Here is a 19,542-nt window from a genome sequence, read left to right as displayed (position 1 = left end):
CCCTCTCTCACCTCGCGACGCCGACGCTCCGCGCTCGCTGCGTTGCGGATGCATGCTCTAGTAACCCCCCCCCCCTCTTCTCTCTCTCCTCGCGAGGCCGACGCAGGCAGCGTCTGCTAGCGAGTTTCTTGATTGAAAAAAACAGACTGCTCGCGCTGCACAACCGTTCACTGACCACCCCGTATATATGCACTGGATTTTGACCTCCAAGGTAGTGCCTGTGTGATATTTCTCCTGTGCGGATTAAACAATAAAAATTCACAGCGTATATGTAAAATTAAAGTGAGCTGCAAGTCGCCATGACTCTCATCGACCCTTTAGAATAAACGCGCCCGATCTCACGTCGTTGATGGTGTACTGGGCAGAATTCACGGAAGATTCACATATGGCGCGTGTCATTGGTGGAAGGCAATCTTTCGATTTAGTGCGGCGACGTATGCTAGGGGGGACCGTTGTAATAAACTCCGCTCTCTGTTGGTGCGCTTTCACTTTCGCTTGGAGTATTCACGGTTTACCGATGATTCTCTCCGGAGCTTCGCCCCACTCATCATCATACACCCCGTGGATGTGTTGTGGATTTTTTGCATTGCTCATTCCTCCCTCCTAACTCTTTCCTACATTCATGCCGGGAATGAGACCTTCATCTACGTGCTTAGCAGCGGGACACTTCAGTTGCTGAAGGCAACAACAATGGTCATGCGTTCATATACAAGCAACAATGAAATGTGGCAACGCGAAATGACAAGTCACCTCGATAAAAGATAAGATTGCCATATAAGAAACGGCTTATCGCCGACAAGCACACAACCGAGAAAGCATCAAATATTGGAAAACGGCGCATAGAATGCGCGTGTACCGGCGCAACTTCGAGGGCCCCATTTCCGCACACTCGCCGGCGTAGGATTTCTCGGTTACACGCCGCCGTTGATATCTGTTACTCATAACAAACATCGCTTGAAAAGCTGACATTCGCAAGAAACCGTGTGTGTGGTTGTTCATGCTCTAAAGAAATGGTGGACGGTAGAATGACTTATTTTACACTTCGTTATTGGACTTCCAGCGTACTTGTGGCTTCCCATATCAGCTTATTCATAAGCTCATAGTCTTCACACTTTCCCACGCACAAATAAAATCCTTCAAGCGTCAAGAATTTACGCGAGTCTTACGCGCAAATGTCAGCCGTATTACCGCACTCATAAGGCCTCTGTGTCGGAAACCTGTAGTCAAATATCGTCATATATACCTACACAAGGCACCCTGTATGGCTTTGAACCGTAAGGCATTACCTTACAGATAGACAGAATATTTTATAGGCGAGTAGCCCTAGACGCTCAAGCAATAAAACATTGGTACGAGGCTAGGCCGTGGTAAACTACGCATGAAATTTCCTTCTATCAGGCGCTTGCCCAGATCGCCTCCAAGCTAGCAGTGGCGCCGAACAAGGTCCGCAACGTTGTCGTCTGGGGAGGCAAAGGCCGTGTGCCGGACGCCTACAACGCCGTCTTCCTGCACCGCGAGAACCTGCTTCCGGTCACCGAGACCCTCAAGGACGACAACTACTTAAGCGGCGAGTTCATCGAAGTCGTCAACAAGCGCGCCCGCGATATGCTCAACGCACGTTCCAAGTACCCGTCGCTCTCCAAGGGCAAGGCAGCCTGCGATCACATGCGCGACTGGTGGCAGGTATGGATACTCTCCACAGTACATCTCTGCGAGCCTATTTGGCGTTTATATTACAGTCGAACCGCCATATATCTAACTCGCTAAAAACGGGAATTTTTCCCTAATTAGTTCCAAGAATTTTTCCAACGCGAATTTTTCCAAGAATTAGTTCGATGTATCGCATAATTCGATATAAAACATTTAATATTTTCGATGCGAATTTGGGTGCGCAAGTTTGCTTCACGAAACTGCTTCACGATAAGGCAAAGAAGGTGGCTTAGAGCAACCCATGGGGATATTTTGTTTATTTTTGCGCGGTTTTTAATTGGCAGTGAGAGTTATATGCAGGGGCGGGTTGTAGGCGAGAAAATGCGGTATCGTTACGGCCCTCCTAATCGCACCGCTCACTCTCCCAAATGAATGCTCGAAATACCTCTTCCGTGAGAAAAAGCCAACGCTTGTGAAGGAAAGCCAACTTCTTGGGTTGTTTCGCACTGCCCGATGTTCGATATACTGTATCAAGTGTACCGGCAAATTTTTGTTCGATGTAGCCGTAAATTTTCCTATGCATTGTCGTACTCAAAAATAGTGCGATATAAAGGATAATTTGATTTATCCGAGTTCGATATAATCGGGTTTGCGTCAAAACGCGAAAACAAACACATGATGAGAAGACGACAGTGAAGGCTATTCCCGCACGCTTTTCTTTTCATTTTCTGACGTTCTAGTGACTCTGCGGTGTAAGATCGCACATACAGAGCAGCATTGCTTGGAAAGAACAGAACAATATTGAGGATAACAACGCATAGAGACCTCGAAAATGGTTCTGCGACCATTTCATCATGAAATATTTGAAAAATGACATTTGAGGGGTTAGAAAAATCACCGCCCAAGCGCCCATAACATGGTCAACCATCGAAACTTAAACGTGCGGGCCCCATATTTATCACTTGGTTAATCCGACGGTTGATTCAAGTCTCTCTCAATTGTTGGTAACGTCTGTCCAGAAATCATAATCGGTGTTTGCTGCCCGTGTGTTCCCGTCTTCATTTTTAGTGGACCGGTGGTGAGCAGTGGCAGTGGGGCTGGCCCAATATCTGTAGCACATGGAGTTCTTGCGTACACAGGATGGACAAATTTTGGTTTCGGCTGGCCACAAATAGCTTCGCTGTAACAGCCTACTATATAAAAGTGCTGTCATCGCTGTCGACCAATCAAGAGTCCCAGCTTCGCTAATCAGCAAAGCGTGTGAAATGCCGCAGGGTACCGCCGAAGGCACGTGGGTCTCCATGGGCGTCGTCAGCAATGGTGCTTACGGCGTGCCCAAAGGAATCGTCTACAGCTTTCCCGTGCGCATCGAGAACAGGGAGTGGCAGATCGTCGAGGGCATCGACGTGAACCCGCACATCAAGAAGCGCATCGACGAATCCGCCCAACGCACAATGAACGAGACACAAGCCGCGGTTCGGGCGTCCTAAGTCAACCCGACAACTCGTCTAAGCATGGATCCGGGACCCGCCGACGCACAATCTGATCTGAAACATGAACAGCTTCCGCGTGTCGGTTTACGTATCCTGGGAGGGTGCCCTAAGATCGGAAGAGAATTAATGTCCGATACCTGCCCAACTACTGGTGGTCGCTGCAATGCCATGCAGGAGGCCTTTTAACAAACCGTCCCGTCACCTCTGCCAGAAAAAAAAAACCATTCATAGGCGACAAAACAAAATGATTGAACATATGGATATACTGGTTTCTTTGTGAAATAGTTACCAAATTACGCAAGCACTAACTTTCCTTTCCCTAAAACGAATGTATTTCTGGTCCATTCATACCCAAAATGCCAAAGTGAAACTGCTATGAAGTTAAAGAAAGCGACCGACGCCATAACATTAAATGTTGTGCAATGAAAAGAATACACTAAATACAGGCAGGCCAATGGAGAAGCAAGGCGAGAGTTATAGCCCTAGTCGGAGGGGTAAATTGCTTTTCTGAGGCTTTCAAAGTACGCATGGTTTTTTTTTTCGAAAGTTTCTTGATAGTGGGTTACGAATTTTATTTGTTCAGAAGAGAGATGATCATGCAAGGTTACCTTCTGTGTACACTATATTCTCTAATACAAATACTCTGTTTATACTATGGAAACTTAATATAAGAAATGATTCGCAAATATCAACAGCGACAGACATTAGCCTAAAGCTGTAAAGCTGTAAAGCTGTAAAGCTGTAAGCTGTAAAGACGAATGCGGTGGTCCATTTGTATTTCCTTATAAAAAGCTCAAATCCTCAAAAATGCAGAGACTTGACGACACAAATGCAAGCCGTCCCCGCTTTATTGTCTATTTCAACATCGTACGATCTTAACGCATATTGCGGTAAAATTGGGGAGCGACTTTGCTTGAAATAACTTTCCTTCTCCTTTCCTCTTGCATATGCGGTGAGGTATGCACGTTGCATAGATTTTCTCAATCTTTACTGTCACGGCGCTTTTTAAACGCATTCTGACAATTCTCTTACACCATTAGATATTTCCTTGTACATACATCTGTATATTCAATAAAATGCTTCCATGTATACTATACTTCTTGTTGTGAATCTTTAAAAGAAAGTAGTAAATAAGTTGGCTTTACTTTCCCGTTGTCTATCATTCCGTTTTAAATGCGAAGCATTTCTTAGCGAACCTGTGGCACTTCTATCTATCTATCTATCTATCTATCTATCTATCTATCTATCTATCTATCTATCTATCTATCTATCTATCTATCTATCTATCTATCTATCTATCTATCTAGCTATCTATCTATCTATCTATCTATCTGTCTATCTATCTATCTATCTATCTATCTATCTATCTATCTATCTATCTAGCCGCCTACGTCTGGATGCTCTCATGATCGCCTCCTTAACTTGGTGTAGAGCAAAATTGGCATGGGAGGGTAAGATGATTTGACGAATATGACTGTCTGGTCATGGCATAAATAACGTGAAAATACTGTCGCGTACGTCGTGAAACCCTTTCCTCCAGACACGTTTGGCACATACCCGTTTACCACGGGCCGCGATTTACGGGTATGCGCCCGTACATCGCGCCCGTACATCGGATTGACAGTTTATATCTACCCAGAAACGGCGAGAACAGACATCGGTAATTTAAATGCGAGAGGGTTAAGAAAAAACTACATCGGCAGCGTTGACCCGACGAATGGAAAGAATAAAAATTAGGATTGCAGCAGGAATCGAAACCAAGTAATCTGCGTGACAATCGGGTATTCTACCACAGAGCCACGCCAGTTCAGTAAACTGGTTTGGAAAAACAGCCTATGCAGGCGTAATTCCGGTGCAACGTCAATTGTGGTTGTGGTGCTGGTTATCTAATTGTACAAGAGAGCAACAAACACTACACGTGTGCTCCTACGATACAGACGTCATATTAGATTAACGTCTGTGGTTCCAGTTTTGGCTCCGCTTTTATAGCAGTCTAATAAACATTGCATTTGTATTCCTATGATTCAGGAAGCTATATTGAAGCGTTGCTCGACCCCGGAGGAATACATTGACGAAAGTTACATATGATATTCACATGATTGCACCATAAACAGCACTTAGTTTCAATATTGCTGACGTATGTAGTCTAACGTGAGGGCTGACGTTACGTCGCACAATAAGTTACCCTTTAAAGGCCAGTGTTCGCGTGCCTGGGAAGCCCATGCACACAGCTACTACACTTACAAAAACACGTCGATCCACCACGTAACGCTTGGCTCAAAGCCATATAATACAACCTAGAAGTACTCGCTGACTGCTTCGCATGAAACCGATTCCCACAACGTGTGGGATCTGCCGAATTTTTTCCCATTTTGTTTTCTGTTGAGTTTCGGCTTTCAAGAACTTTCTGTACCTTGCAACGCACTCGCCTCGAGAACAGGTCAATGCGCGCACCTAGCCACTAAAGACAATGCAAGATTTGGAACACGTCAATAACGACTCGGTCATAGCACAGTCGCTATGAAAAAACGTAATCTACGCTTCAGAATTCGTTGTGCTTTTGTTATGTATTATAGCATATAGTCGCATTGCTGGTCTTGGTCGCTCGAGCAGCCTGCGGACTGAACGAGACCGCCGTATAGGCTCAGTTCTACTTGGCGTCGTAGGCTTTCTGCGAGACCGGCAGCGGCACCCGCGAGCCACGGAAACACTGGAGTGGCGACGTAAAGCAAGCCCCGACTCTGAATCATCTGGAACTGCTCGCTCGACGAAACGCACACGTCCATCCGAGGACTCATGAGGCCCTCCTTGGGAACCTGCGAATCGGGCCGAGTTGAAGTCGCATTGCTTGGCTTACATCGAAGCTCGTGTTTACATCGCTTACATCGATGCTGCTGGCACACTCGGCTATTCGTACTTAGACAGCCGCAAAATCCAATGATAATCACTTTGAATGAGGTAAATAGTTTGCTTATATTCGTTAGATATTCGTAATCAAACATCCTTTGGTTCCTTTCGTCAACAAACACTGTACAAGGTTCTTAAGTGAGAACATACTTGCTCGTGGCAAATATTTTTTTTTTCACCGTAAAAGTTCCATTGTGGAGTACTTACGAAGTCTCCTTTCCAGAACTGCTTCAATTCACCGCGGCACCAAGCGAGCAGAGTGACAGGCAACAAGACGCCCGGAACCAGATATAGAAGCGCTGGCTGGCCGGTGTTCATGATCTGTCCCATGAAGAATGTGAACACCAAGGACGCGCCGTAACCTGCGAACGTTTGAACATAACAAGATGGGAACGAAAGGATTCGCTAACTTCGTTGACCCGCATTTAAAGAACACCGGCAGTTCCGTTTGTTTGCAACTGTAAAACATTTAAAGCACTGAAGTTGCTAAGCTGCACTTAAAGGGCCCCTAAACCACCCAGAGGTCGAAATTTAGTTGTGTTGTCGCAGTTGTGCACTAATCTGTAACAAACACGTAGCGGCAACAATTTTCGAAACGGTGACATGGTAGCGGAGTTACACTCGTTTCATGATCCAAAAGCGGCCCTCGCTCGTTTCGCTCTTTCCTTCGATACGCTCCGTTCGTCGGCTCGTCTCTCCTCGCAGAGTGCTCCTCCTCGCTCTGCGAGGAGGAAAGAGCAAGGAGCGCGCGCAGCTGCGAGCAGACAAACAGGTTCTTGTTGCTGACATGATGAGATGTGCCTGATGACGTCACAAACAACGTTTGGGATACCGAAAGGCGCGGATTCGATGCCGCGCCCGCTGCTCGTAGCGCTGCCGCGTTCGACATTGTAGCGTCATGGCCCCCCGATGCGCGCATTTGCTTGAGGTGTTAAAATATCAGAGGTGGTTTAGCGGCCCACTAAGAAGACAAATAGAAGATTTTTTTGTGTTGTTGTTGAATTAAGCCAGCAAAGTGTATGAGGTGTAGGTCACTTACAGACAATCGCTAGAAGGAAGTACCAGGACCTTTTCTTGACTATGACGTCGTACGAGCGGCAATAGGCGATAGTAAAACCTGGAAAATTCCCGGAAGCTCGTATAAACTTTGGAGAAATTAAAAGCGCAAAACAGGATAGCGCGGAACGGTCAGGTGGGGCACCCGTATATAGTACGGTGCTATGAATATGGCAGAGGAAAAAAAAATCACCCGGAATAGCGATGTCTCCGTATCCCAGCATCATCGAGTTAGCTCTGCAGGCCGTCGCGTCACCGATGAAGAACAGCGGCACGCGCATGAGTACGGGCAGGTCTTGCACGCCTCTCGCGACGCTCTCCATCACGCTCATGTCTTTCTGTAGGATAGAAAATCAGCCAGGTACAAAGGCTTAGTTTTTACATTTCAAAATCAGAGCTCGAAGACACCTCGTCCGGGCATACAGAAGCGACGACTCGGAGTTAATGCTTGAGCTCTTGAGGAGGCTTCATTTATGGGTGCGAAGGCTTATGTTTTTCAAGCAAGCATTCTCATCATGACATTTGTGCAGCATAGAACAATGCTTAAAGCGATTTAAAATACCACGTTCTCGAACATTAATACATATGTAGCATTTTGTGCAACCTTGACCAATAAGCAGGAGTTTTGTAACCATGATCTAGGTGTACGTTAACATGAAATTGCGTATTATTCTTTAGCTGGGTTGCAGAAAACACACACACGCACACACGCAGACGAACACACACGCGCACAAACACACACACACGTACACACACACACACGCACACACACACGTACACCATTGTCTACAGCGTAAAATTTGCGCTGGAGTAGTGCAGCGTTCGTTAAAGCCGACTTGCTCAAATTGTCATCGTTGATGAAGCTTTTTTTTCATTACTAGCCTTCCCATCCGTTTGTATATTTTTTTCTTTAATCGTATAGCGTCATGAATTATGCACGAATTTCGTAAAAACAAGAAAGAGGCGAAGCTGCATTTCGATTTTGTGAAAGAACGAATAAGTATATGCGTCTATAAAACGTCCCCACCTATATTATACAAGTAGCTTTATTCATTACTAATTTTACAGGTGGAATGACTACAATAGGTTACCTTCAGAAACAGAACATTCAAAGAAATAAAAGAAAGCACAAGTTCGCGTGCAACGCGAATACTGCAATGTGCGATCCAACCAATTAGTTCGGGAAAGATAGAGGCTTGTAGAAATGACAAAAATGTCTTAAATAGGAAATGTTTCCGCAGGCTCCAGCTACATTCGCTCTTCAAGGATTTGAACATAAAATGTAATGCAATGTAATACAATATACAATACATAAGTGCTAGAAAAAATATAAGCATCAGTGGCCTCACCGTAATTAAGGACGTGATGAACACCATAAATATGTCGTCGAAGAACATCAGGATGGATATAAACGTAATAACCTGCGAAGGAATAAGAAACGTGTGTACATGTTTTTGCAGTATGTTAAATTTTCGTAGTCATGAAATAAAATACTCATAAAAGGATTCCGGGAACTAGGGCTTAAGCGATGTTAACGTTTTTCCTTAAAACGTTTTCTTTGTTGCGGAACAGAGCGCTAGCTGACCAATAACAAACATTTGGTATAAGGTCTGAGATAGTGGGCATGCTGCATAAGACTCCCCTTTGTGTTTGCCATTGTTTCGCCACTTGTGACTTCCTGCTCCAATTTGATACACTTCAGGTGATCTATCTACAACGTTGAAACTTCTCGAGTAGCACAGCGCATAATCAGCGACGAATTTTCTGGTTCTCAGCACAAGATTCTAGGTGCCCAATATTTAGATAAAACAAATATAGAATAAGTTGTAGACAATACAGTGAAAGAGGGCTCTTTTTTTTTTTTTGTCCTGTTTGGCAGTCTCATTAACCTCAGCCATAAATGTCATTATCCTCGCAAAGGTATTCTCTCAGCAGCTACACATTTTCACACAGCGAGATTCTGTCTAATAAACCGTTTGATCCAACGGCGCATGAACGAGCTGTTTCCTTCCGATTCGGTAGTGTTGTGTTTCGTTCAGAAAATGCTTTCGTTTACACACGATTCGCTGTATTGTTGCAGTCCATATATCAACGCTTGAAGTGAACTTTCAGTTCATCCAATAGCATCTTACGGGTCTTCTGAAGTGTATTGAAAACAAGGGGTTTATCGCAAACACACCCTAAAGTTAGGCAGGTGCACGCATCTCAGGATGTTCAGCGCGAAGCTGGAGCCCAAGAAATTCTGGAGGATCCAAGCGTGGTGAGCCGTGCGGAAAACGACCCAGACTAAGGTGACGCTTATGGCACACCATATCGCCACGTGGTGCCGTATCTCCATGCTTTGCACGAAGCACGGAAACACACGTTTGGCATCCTGCGTGAGCAAAGAAAAGAAGTGTGCAGCGTGGTAGGATGTATAGCGACGTTGGATGACAGAAAAAAATACGGCACGGCGACTACTCAAAAACACGTAAAACGAGCATGGCCACGTTGCGCCCGTAGGGCTTAGGGGTCAACGTTAAAAGGTTGCTGTCTTAAATAGCGAAGGGAGAAAAAAATACCAGAAAAACGAGTACACAAGGAATGTAGAGGTCCAGGTTATGATTCGTGTACGCAATTTCTATTGCGTTTATCGAACCGGAACGCTACAAGAATTTTCATTACATACGCTGCTAAGATAAAAAATCATTGAACAAGGGGTTTCACTGGCGCCGACGTTTCGGCAAGTGGCCATTTCGTCGTCAAGTTGCTGTCTTGAAGACAAGGCCACTTGTCGAAACATTGGCCCCAGCGACACCCGCTGTTTAAAGGTTTCTTTTTTTTTTTTTTTGAAGCCTCCATATTCTACTGAACCATAAGCTGTTAAATCTGTGCAGGTCACATCACATGGCCTAGGTTTGCGGCGTTCACACCAAGGCGGGTGGTTCGAGTAGCTATACCATCGACCCGAGTAACGCTTACTTTTTACGTCTACGCGTACGCTATCACTCTGAATGGCGGTGTTCTGGAAATCGGTTGGCATGTAGAATGTTCAGTACACGCTTAAAGGCGTTAACTGAACAGGGTATATCTGTTATCTGACAGAAGAGCAAGTGCTGAATTAGAAGCGAAGACAGTCGATGCAGCATAGGCTCTGCGCTTCGAGTGGCTCTCGTTGTTCGGCCCGGCTCGTGAACGAAGTTGCTCTCAGTGGTAAGAAATAAAATGCGTGATTTTTCATCCCGTAGGACCCTGAGGAACAGGATAAAACTATTTCAGTGTGGCTGGAGATCGATCAGCTCACAGCTGACCACTTCGTTATCTTTCCCAAATTTCCAAATTCGGTCTTATTAGTAGCGATTATGTAATATGATGTAATAAACCGGTCAGTGCATTTTCACAGTGGACAACAAAACCTCCTCGCGTGGTTTTGTTGTACAACGTGCGATTACGCTAAACTGCGTATTGCTCTGTTTTTACACCCGCATTAACGTTTCTGTGGAACATCTGATATGACGTTTATTTACATTGTAACATATGGTACGTAAAAGAGACGCTTCTAAATGGTTACCGCCGTCTAAGCCAAAGATACTGGTAACCATAAATCACACGCCGTGAAGGTCCATTAATCATCCCCTTCAGCTGCACTGAACATTTTTCTACCTGAACTTTTCATTACTCGTTCACGCTGGGCGTCGTAAAACAATTCTTACCGCATACTGGCGCAGGGTATCAAGAAGGAGAGGGAATTGAAGATCACGATTAGAGACATCATCGACCCCAATGCGATGCACCCGATGAGGATAGGCCCTGCATAAAAAGGTTAAATTAGCCATATTTGGAGCGCGCATTCGCACTCTTAAGAAACGTGGCCTTCGAGATTGCAATAAACGTGCGTTTTTTTAGGTAGACAATGTTACGAAACCCTTGCCCATGGAACTCTAAAAAGAAAATAAATTTAAGAATAGTACCTGGGATTTTACGTGCCAATTGATTGATTGATTGATTGATTGATTGATTGATTGATTGATTGATTGATTGATTGATTGATTGATTGATTGATTGATTGATTGATTGATTGATTGATTGATTAACTTCATTGAAAATGGTCCTGAAGCACGGTTTTTAGGCCGAGGCGGGCCGCGTCCACGTCGGCACCACCAGTCCGAGACGGGTGGCGGCGTCGTGGGCCTTCTGGGCAGCCCTTAATTGATCGTCGAGTTCGTCGCTCTTGATGAGCCGCATCCACTTCTCCCATTCCCGATTACGTGCCAATACCACAATACGATTATGAGGAACGCCGTAGAGGAGGGCTCCGGAAAAATTGGCCATCTGCTGTTAGTTAATGTGCACTGACACCAAACAGTGCACAGGCCTCTGGCATTTCGCCTTTATCAAAATGCGCCCGCCACGGCCGGAGTCGAACCTGCGACTCTCAGACCATTAGCCCAGCACCGTAACCACCGTACCACCGAGGCGAATGAAAAATTTGATGTTTATCAAACAGGAAAAAATTTTATAATAGGAAAAATAGTGCTTGCCGTGTTGTTGCCTTTGGTTCCGTGTCGTTACCTTTGGTGACCTGTGACGTCATGATGACGTCATAGGGCGACGTCATCATATGATTCCTTGCATAACCCGTGTTGACGGCGGTGCCGACGGTCACTTTTCACGTTTGATGAGGCATCTAAGGCTTTTGTGGTAAAATTACAAAGCTATGGCTCTAGCCGCCACAGTTCGGCTGACGGAGGAGCGTTTCAAGCACTTCAAGAAAATTCTACTCACACAGCTTATTGAAGAAGTAGTAGAGTACGAGCAAGTTGACCGCCAACAGCAGCAGAAACAGTGTGAGGAGGTTGCAGTCGACAGGGCATTCGGAGAATGTGATCTCCTCGTCGAGCGCATCGTTGGCCGAACTGGGGAAGTCGTCGACAGACTTCGAAGGCCGCAATCGAGAACCCCGATGGTGGTGGTGCGACTCCGAGCGCACGTTTGGTGCCGACGTCGTCGCAGCCGGCGGGCGCGAGGCCGTGGTGTCCGTCTCGAGCGTCGTAGTCGAGGCGGCTACTTTAAGCGGCGCGGCGTCTAAGTCAGCGTCCTCCTTGCGCCGCTTCTTCTCCTTCGGCTTGGTGCGTCTATGCTCGGTCAAGTAGCTGTGAAAGAGGCAGTCAACGCACATTAACAGCGTGTCCAGAACATTTAGCAGCCACCATTCGAAGCCAACAGTGGTTCAAGCAGCGGAACTGAAAACGAGGGACAAAAAGAAGACAGGCAGCGACGTCCTTATCTACCTTCTCTGTGTCGCTCGTTTTCAGTACCGCTGCTCGAGCCACTGTCAGCTATGAACCGAATAGCCCCGGTGAATACCATTGTGACCATCTAAAGAAGTGCTGCATATTGGACACACGGCTGTTTCGTTGCCCTTTATGCAGGGTGTCTTAATCTATCGTTGACGGAATTTAAAAAAGAATGGAGGCGGCCTTAATCGTTGACTTAGGTGTCTGGTAGCAGCACCTTCACCTCGGCGTTCATGAACTTTGGAGTTTACCTCGAGTAAACTTCGTGTTTCATCGCACTATCGAAGCGGATCTCAGAGGTCATGCAGAAAGAAGCCAGTAGTTGAGATCTGCTTCCCAGGTGACGCAACGATCCTAGGTGGTCACACGAAAACTGCCTGCTATTTCAATGAACTCATTTAACTTTCATTATTTATGCTGACAGTTCATTGGCCCTTATCTTAAGTAAACTTATGATCCGATATCATATGTATCCAATATATCTCTTAACTTGAACCGGAACATTCGATTTCGTACCAGTTTTATTTTTCAAACAGGTTTTCTCAATATTCGGAAAACCGGAAGGAAGTGCTTGACCTGAAATGCTCGCAAGAGACCGGAAGTGCTTGGAAGGAAACAAGAGCGTCACTTGTTGCTTGTGCCTCAAATACATACACATTTTCTCAGTAAGCTGGATTGAAGAGCAAGACGTTAGTTACACTGCAAAGCAAAATAGGCTATTGAATAATTGGCACGTCACTAATTAATTATTTAGTTAATTACACCAGCGTGCACATTGCAATATATGAAATGAGGCCACTCGGAAGATATATAGAAATCAGCCCCAGTTTTTGAGATAAGCGATATCAATCTTGCAATCAATGTGCGATGTTGTTCCAGCTAAATGTTTAACAAATTAAAGTATTTATAGATTATAGCGCAAGAGTAACTATAACACACTGCATTTCGCCGTAGACTTTGGGAACATACGTCGTGAAAGTGGTGTTATTTTAAGAATTGTTCTGTCGACGTTGCGGGCTACATTTCGTTCTTACAATGTGTGCTGTAAATTCATAAGCATAGATGTTCATTAAGGAAACTTCACTAATTATTCAAATATATATTTTGATTAGTCGCGCGCAAATAATCTCGCTCCTCAGAGCATAACCTAGCACAAGAAGTAGCAGAAGAGATGACATCTGGGCCAGTTGGTTCATGATACTTGAAAGACAGCAAAAGAACGGGACACGAGGAAGAGGCAAACGCAAACACCGCTGAAACTAACAACTGTGAGGCTTCTTGGTTGAATGTTTTTCTTCAATAAAGTCACAGTTGTTAGTTTCAGCGGTGTTTGCGTCTGCGTCTTTCTCGTGTCCCGTTCGTTTGCTGGCTTCCGTCAAGTACAAGAAGTAGATTGGTGCTACATGTCAAAGAGAATATTTATAGATTTTTTTCCCGGTAATATATGACACCCTGCATACGCCACCACATGTAACGCTTTCCCGGCGTAATTTTGTTAGCTGAGTTCTATCACATCCATTCAGGCAGTGCGATAACCGCACTATTGCTACTGAAAAAATGTTCATTTACGTTTATGCGCATTCATCTCACATTTGTTGCAGCTGCCCTCAACGTGTATGTACAGTTGGCGTAAAAAGTTTATAAACCACTATGTCTGAAAAAACCTAAAATTTCCCAACAATTTGTGACTGTATTCTGTAGAACTGCACAGCACATGTTGTTAGCGCGTTTTAGAACAGGCCGTAAATCTGAATCTAAGGCTTCCTGCCTAAGTAGCGGCAATATTCAGCTTTCTCTTGCATATCGTGATCCATAAACTTGTGACGCTAACCGTACGTGGCCGAGACCAGCAGCAATTCGTGCTTTCGGATTTCCTGTCTTGAAGCGCACGTAGTCGGCGTAGTGAAAAGTAGCCGACAAGCACTTCGCCTGTGGAGCTTACAGCAACTTCCTGGTGCTTCCGGACCAGAGTGCGCCCACGGCAACGGTCGAACAGGCCATGAACCAGATGAGGGACGCGCCAATGAAGACATTCACTTCCAGCATGTACAACTGAGCCGCGTCTCCGCCCGAGTGACTCACGTTGGTCGCAGAGGTTGCCGGCACCCCAGAGTTTTGGGGCTGCAGATGTAAAAGCAGCGCATCCGCTCCCTTCGCAATAACGGAAGGCAACTAGTTTGTACAGTCCATAATAGACATGACTGATAACCCGTGGTGTCACACCAACCAGAGTAATGCATTTCACGCAGCAATAACAAACAGCAATGTGGCTAAAGCACATGCGGCAAGTCCACGTTACTGGCACTGCGAATGTCTCTAAGTAGTAAGGACACTTAGTAAATGGAGAACCCGAAGACTGTCTTCGATAACAAATGCAATTTTCCCATTTGGTGAAATGTTGTGGAAAAAATTATGGCAGCTTCGCGCTAGTGGTGCCAAGCCTCAAGGAAGAGCGCAGTTGAGTGGCCTTCCTCGTTTTTCTTTATATCTTCTCTTTCTTTCTCTTTGTTTCTTGACACCTTTTTGTATGTTTCTTTCTATTCTTTCTCTTTGTCCCCTTTCTCTCTCTCTCTGCTTTCTTCTGTCTTTTTCTTTCTTTCTTTGTTTCTCTATTTCTCTTTCTTTCCCTATCTGTCTTGCTCTCTGCTTTTTCTATCTCTTTTCGTGTCTGTTTCTTTCTTTCTGGTTTCTCTCTCTGTCTAAGTCTTGTTCTATCTTTCTACCTTTCATGTCTTTATTCCCTTTATTTCTCTCTATTTCTCTCTATCTCTTTCTTTCTATCAATTTCTCTCTCTCTCTCTCTTTCACGTGTTTCACGTACTCCACTTCGCCGAGCAGAGTTTTCGTGTAACGCTCGCACCTGCTGTACTAGGTAGTGGGGCTTGCCCGATTCCTGGGGTGAATTACCCACCTGAGCAGTTTTGCACGACGGAGCACAAGTTACCGATAGCTTAAACAGCTTCGCTGCTCAAAAATACCAGAGGAAATGAACAGAGCTCAGTATTCTGGGGCTTGTTGCTTTCAGCGCCCGTTCTCCATTCTGCGCATTGGTCATAATCTAACGTCCTTACAAGTGCAGCAAAGTATGACTATGGAGACTTGGTTTGCTACAATAGCGAAAGGCGCATACCTCGAACGATTCGACTATGTCCAGCCTTATGACGCCCAGTGTAATGTCTTGCACAGGCACCGTGTAATTTTCCTCCCGATGTAAAATAATCTGCGTGGAGCTGCACAACATAGAGAAAAAAATACGAGGACAAAATGAGGGTGTACTGAAAAAATGAAACATTTTATGTTATTAAGAAAGAATGAATATTCAAGTGCATTATTACCTAGTTATGAGCCATGCCTTAAATAGATTACAACTGTTCACTATTTAACTTCATATAGTTTATCCAGGCAACAATAAACGTTCCTTGCATATTCTACCATTGAGAAAAGTATCGCTGTTCAGCAGACTTTCTCCTACCGATTCACTGATGACACTTCATAGTTATGAACACAATAGTTAAGAGAATGAGAATGAGAACCTGTTACATCCGGGGTTCCTCAGGGAACAGTCCTCGGACCCCTGCTCTTTCTCATATTACATTAACGACCTTCCAACTAACATTTCTTCCCGGATTCCATTGTTTGCAGACGACTGCGTGCTATACCGCCCTATTAACAATAATAACGATGTTTTATCCCTACAATCTGACCTCAGTCAAATTGAAGATTGGTGCCGCAAGTGGCTCACGTCATTAAACGCATCAAAAACCTCCCTTCTTACTTTCATCGAAGAAGTCATACCCTGCTCGCGATTAATAATAAGTGGCTCTTTAATATCCGCTGTTAAAAACCTACAAGTATTTAGGAATTAATCTCACTACTGACCTATCATGGCACACCCACATAACCAGCATAACAAATTCTGCTAATCGCGTTCTTGGTTTCCTGCGACGTAATATCCGATTAGCACCCTCCTCAGTCAACTTCTAACGTACTGCTCCTTAGTAAGACGCGAAGCTCGAATATGCATGTGCCCTGTGGGACCCATACCAACATAATCACATTACCATGCTTGAATCAGTACAGAACCGTGCCGTGCGTTTCATTTTTCGGACTATTCCTACAACTCTAGCTCATCGAAACTCAAATCCCAAGCCAACCTTCCCAGCCTTATATCACGCCGTCGAGTCGCTCGCCTTTCTCTCTTTCATAAGTTTCTTCCACAAGCCCCCCAAGCCGATCTCATTTCTCCCGCACATCGCCACTCAAGCCGGATCAACCACGAAAAGACCGTATACCCCCCTCGAGCTCACACTGTCTCCCATGCCTCTTCATTCTTCAACCAGACATCAAGGGACTGGAATGACCTTCCCACCAAGGCAGTGCTTCATTCCGACCCAGCCATCTTCAAACGCATCATAGAAGAACACTGCTTTTGTAGATATGCCACCCTCATGTAAAACCCCTTCCTTAGGGGCCTTTGAGGTATCATAAATAAAAATAAAAAAATATATAAGTCGAGGTTTGAATGCAAACAAAACTTCGTTTAATTACAGAAGACATCTTCTCGAATTAAGTTTACAGAAACAGGGAGAGCGCTAACCCTGTAAAGCTATTTACAGGGGTAAGAAACAGTATTTCCGAGTAAAAAAATCCGACATCAATGGACACAAGAGACGAGGCAAACTACCGTTTACGCCTGTTTCTCGCCCTCTAATCATCATCGTCGACGTTTTACGATCTCTCAACATGACCTAACCAAGTCGGCACGCTTTGTTCGAGGCGTACAGTGCGTGCCCACCTTGCGTTCAATGTCGCGAGCCACAATGAGGGAGTAAGCCTTGCCAGAGACCGCCTGTGCTAGCGAGTATTCGAAGGGACAACGCCTGTCGTTGACCGGAAGCAACAGGAAGACGTGCTTGCCCGGAGGCGCTCGCCAAGTCTAGCTGGCAGCTCTGGTTCGCGTAACGGAACTCCACGCCGCGGAACACCTGCGTAAGATGAAGAGTCACTGGCATTGCTATGTGCTGCAACTAAGTGTACCACTACTCTGTAAGACTTAGAACAGACATTTCAAAGGTGAAAATCAGTGACAGACACTCTCATGAAGAAAATTAATAACAGATGGAGGTGACGCGCGCTCCGCGTGAGTTTTGACCGCCTGTGTCACCTATGGATCACTTGGAGCGCTGCCTTCCTACAGTATGAATCACAATTGTCTAGAGCGGTTGAGCGTGTGGCTGCGGACACTGGCGCCGTCCGCAGCTACTAACCTCGCGTTAGCTACAAGCTTGCCTTCATGCTTGAGTTATAGCACATGGAGCTAGCATATGGTATGACTATCTTTGGCATCATTACGGGCGTCGGGTATCTGCATTTCTTTTGCTCAGAAATCTACGGAAGCAGTCGAGTGGCCCCTCCAGACAAGTGTCATTCAGACTGTACTCAAGGGACCAACCGGAAAAACACATGAAAATAGGAGTCAAATGGTTAGAACATCCTGCCAATGTTCTTTGTCTTCCTTACTGTACTTTCAATCGCTGCTTTTCTTCCTTCGTTGGTATGGCTGTTTGGCCACGATGTATTACACTGTGTCGCAAAACAAGGCGCAAACATTGTCAAGACTCGTTACGCCATGATATGCAACTCCTGCACACATCGGCATGCAAGAGAACAAAAGCCAGACGTGTTCTCATTGCTTGCAAAAGAATGTGAACTGGCAAGGGCGTTCTATTCGTCTCGGTGCCCGCTTTATCAATCTTTGTTGCAAAACTCAAGACATCGGACACGAGTGGCCTGCGCGAGACGTTGCGCGTGAATATTTATGTGTCGCGTACTGCGGATTCCTCAGCTTCTTGCTCTCGATAGGCAGGATCTTTGCCACTCGCGCCTATTCGCTTTCCTTCGCCTCCTACAGCTTCCGAATCACGCATGCCTTCAGCTTTCCTTCGTCCACTTCCTTTTTCTCCTGCGACAATTCGCGGCCGGCATTCCCGGAAGCTGTACGTGCCGCCATCTTGCGCAACACTGACGCTACACCTAGACGAGCCTGCTTTTATCTCACTATATGCGCACTGATTGAGGGGAGAGAGGGGGGGGGGGGGGGGCTGAGTGAGTGGGCCAATCGTGGCACATATTTGTTCAGAGGCATAGTTCTGTCGATGCAGCCTGACTGCGCGGTTCTTAAAACGTCGACTTTCTTTTTGCACATGGCGCTTGATGGTTCGTCACAGTTAACTGAATTGGTAGTCTCGTTGCACGGTACGCAGCGGGCGTGCTTGTGAAACTCCTATGGCGCTTGCATTGGCGACGAGACAGAACTCACATTTTCTTTCTCGTACAGTGGTGGACGCCTGAATCGGGTCGACACGAGAGTGCAGTAGGGGTGCACGGAGCCTTCAGCGCTGCGGTAGATCAGTAGCCCAAATGTCGGCTGGCCGAAGTCCTGAAAAGAAACACGACGCCGTTGGAAACTAGCCATGCGCGTTTGTTACGACGGTCTGAGGTGACATACCCGTTACGCGTATTGCACAATTGGACCGCAAGAAGGGACCGTAAGAGTGGACCGTAGAAGTAAACCGTAAGAAGTTGGCTGTAAGAAGGGGATTCGAAGGTTGTCGGTTCGGATCCCACCGACGGATGAGTCTTTTTTGTGGCACTTTAATGCATTCCAATTTATGTTATAATTACAATACTAGAGCTAAAACAGCTCAATAAATAGTGTCCCCTATGTTTTCATTGGCTTAATTGTCCATTGCATTCATTTAATTGTGTCTACCAAGTGGTCCCTGTGAATCTTGTATTGCTGTCTTTAACGGTAGGTAGCGGCTTGCAGAACTTCGTTAGGCGAACATGCAACTGCCAAATATGCTTAAGTACTGCTTTTTAAGTTCTGAAAGAATAACCTAGCAACACTTAAGGCTTCACTATAAGCCCCCAACTGTGAGATGGCATAAGGTCTATACATTCTCCGGACATGTTCCAATGCGGTCAGATGCTAAGAGGGATAGTTCTGAATTTCTTTGTACGTAAATTAAAGGCCTCTGTGCGGCTACTTCAGAGGTGTTGAAGACTGAAAAATTGTTCTTACTCAAAAATTATTTCATTGTTCTATTTGCTCTGGGCAGCAAAAAGCTGAGTGATTTCGCTGAATTCATTTCCCGCTC

General features: G+C 45.5%; 2 protein-coding genes across 38 annotated transcripts in view; both read right to left on the bottom strand.

Annotated features, from left to right (window-relative positions):
* Positions 1 to 19,542, bottom strand: part of LOC119393937 (uncharacterized) — a 635,915-nt gene that overhangs the window by 155,707 nt on the left and 460,666 nt on the right. The gene's annotated exons all lie outside the window — the stretch shown is intronic.
* Positions 5,693 to 9,459, bottom strand: LOC119394791 (signal peptide peptidase-like 2A). Its single transcript, XM_049415567.1, has 6 exons — positions 9,286 to 9,459; positions 8,456 to 8,527; positions 7,300 to 7,444; positions 7,090 to 7,167; positions 6,258 to 6,412; positions 5,693 to 5,959 (listed from the first exon to the last, which is right to left on the bottom strand). Exons 1-6 carry the CDS (start codon positions 9,442 to 9,444, stop codon positions 5,714 to 5,716), a joined length of 855 nt encoding a protein of 284 aa, XP_049271524.1. The 5' UTR covers positions 9,445 to 9,459; the 3' UTR covers positions 5,693 to 5,713.

Source organism: Rhipicephalus sanguineus, chromosome 5, assembly GCF_013339695.2.
Source record: "Rhipicephalus sanguineus isolate Rsan-2018 chromosome 5, BIME_Rsan_1.4, whole genome shotgun sequence".
Lineage (NCBI taxonomy): Eukaryota > Metazoa > Arthropoda > Arachnida > Ixodida > Ixodidae > Rhipicephalus > Rhipicephalus sanguineus.
Note: the sequence above shows the minus strand (reverse complement) of the source record. Positions and strands in the feature narration are given on the sequence as shown.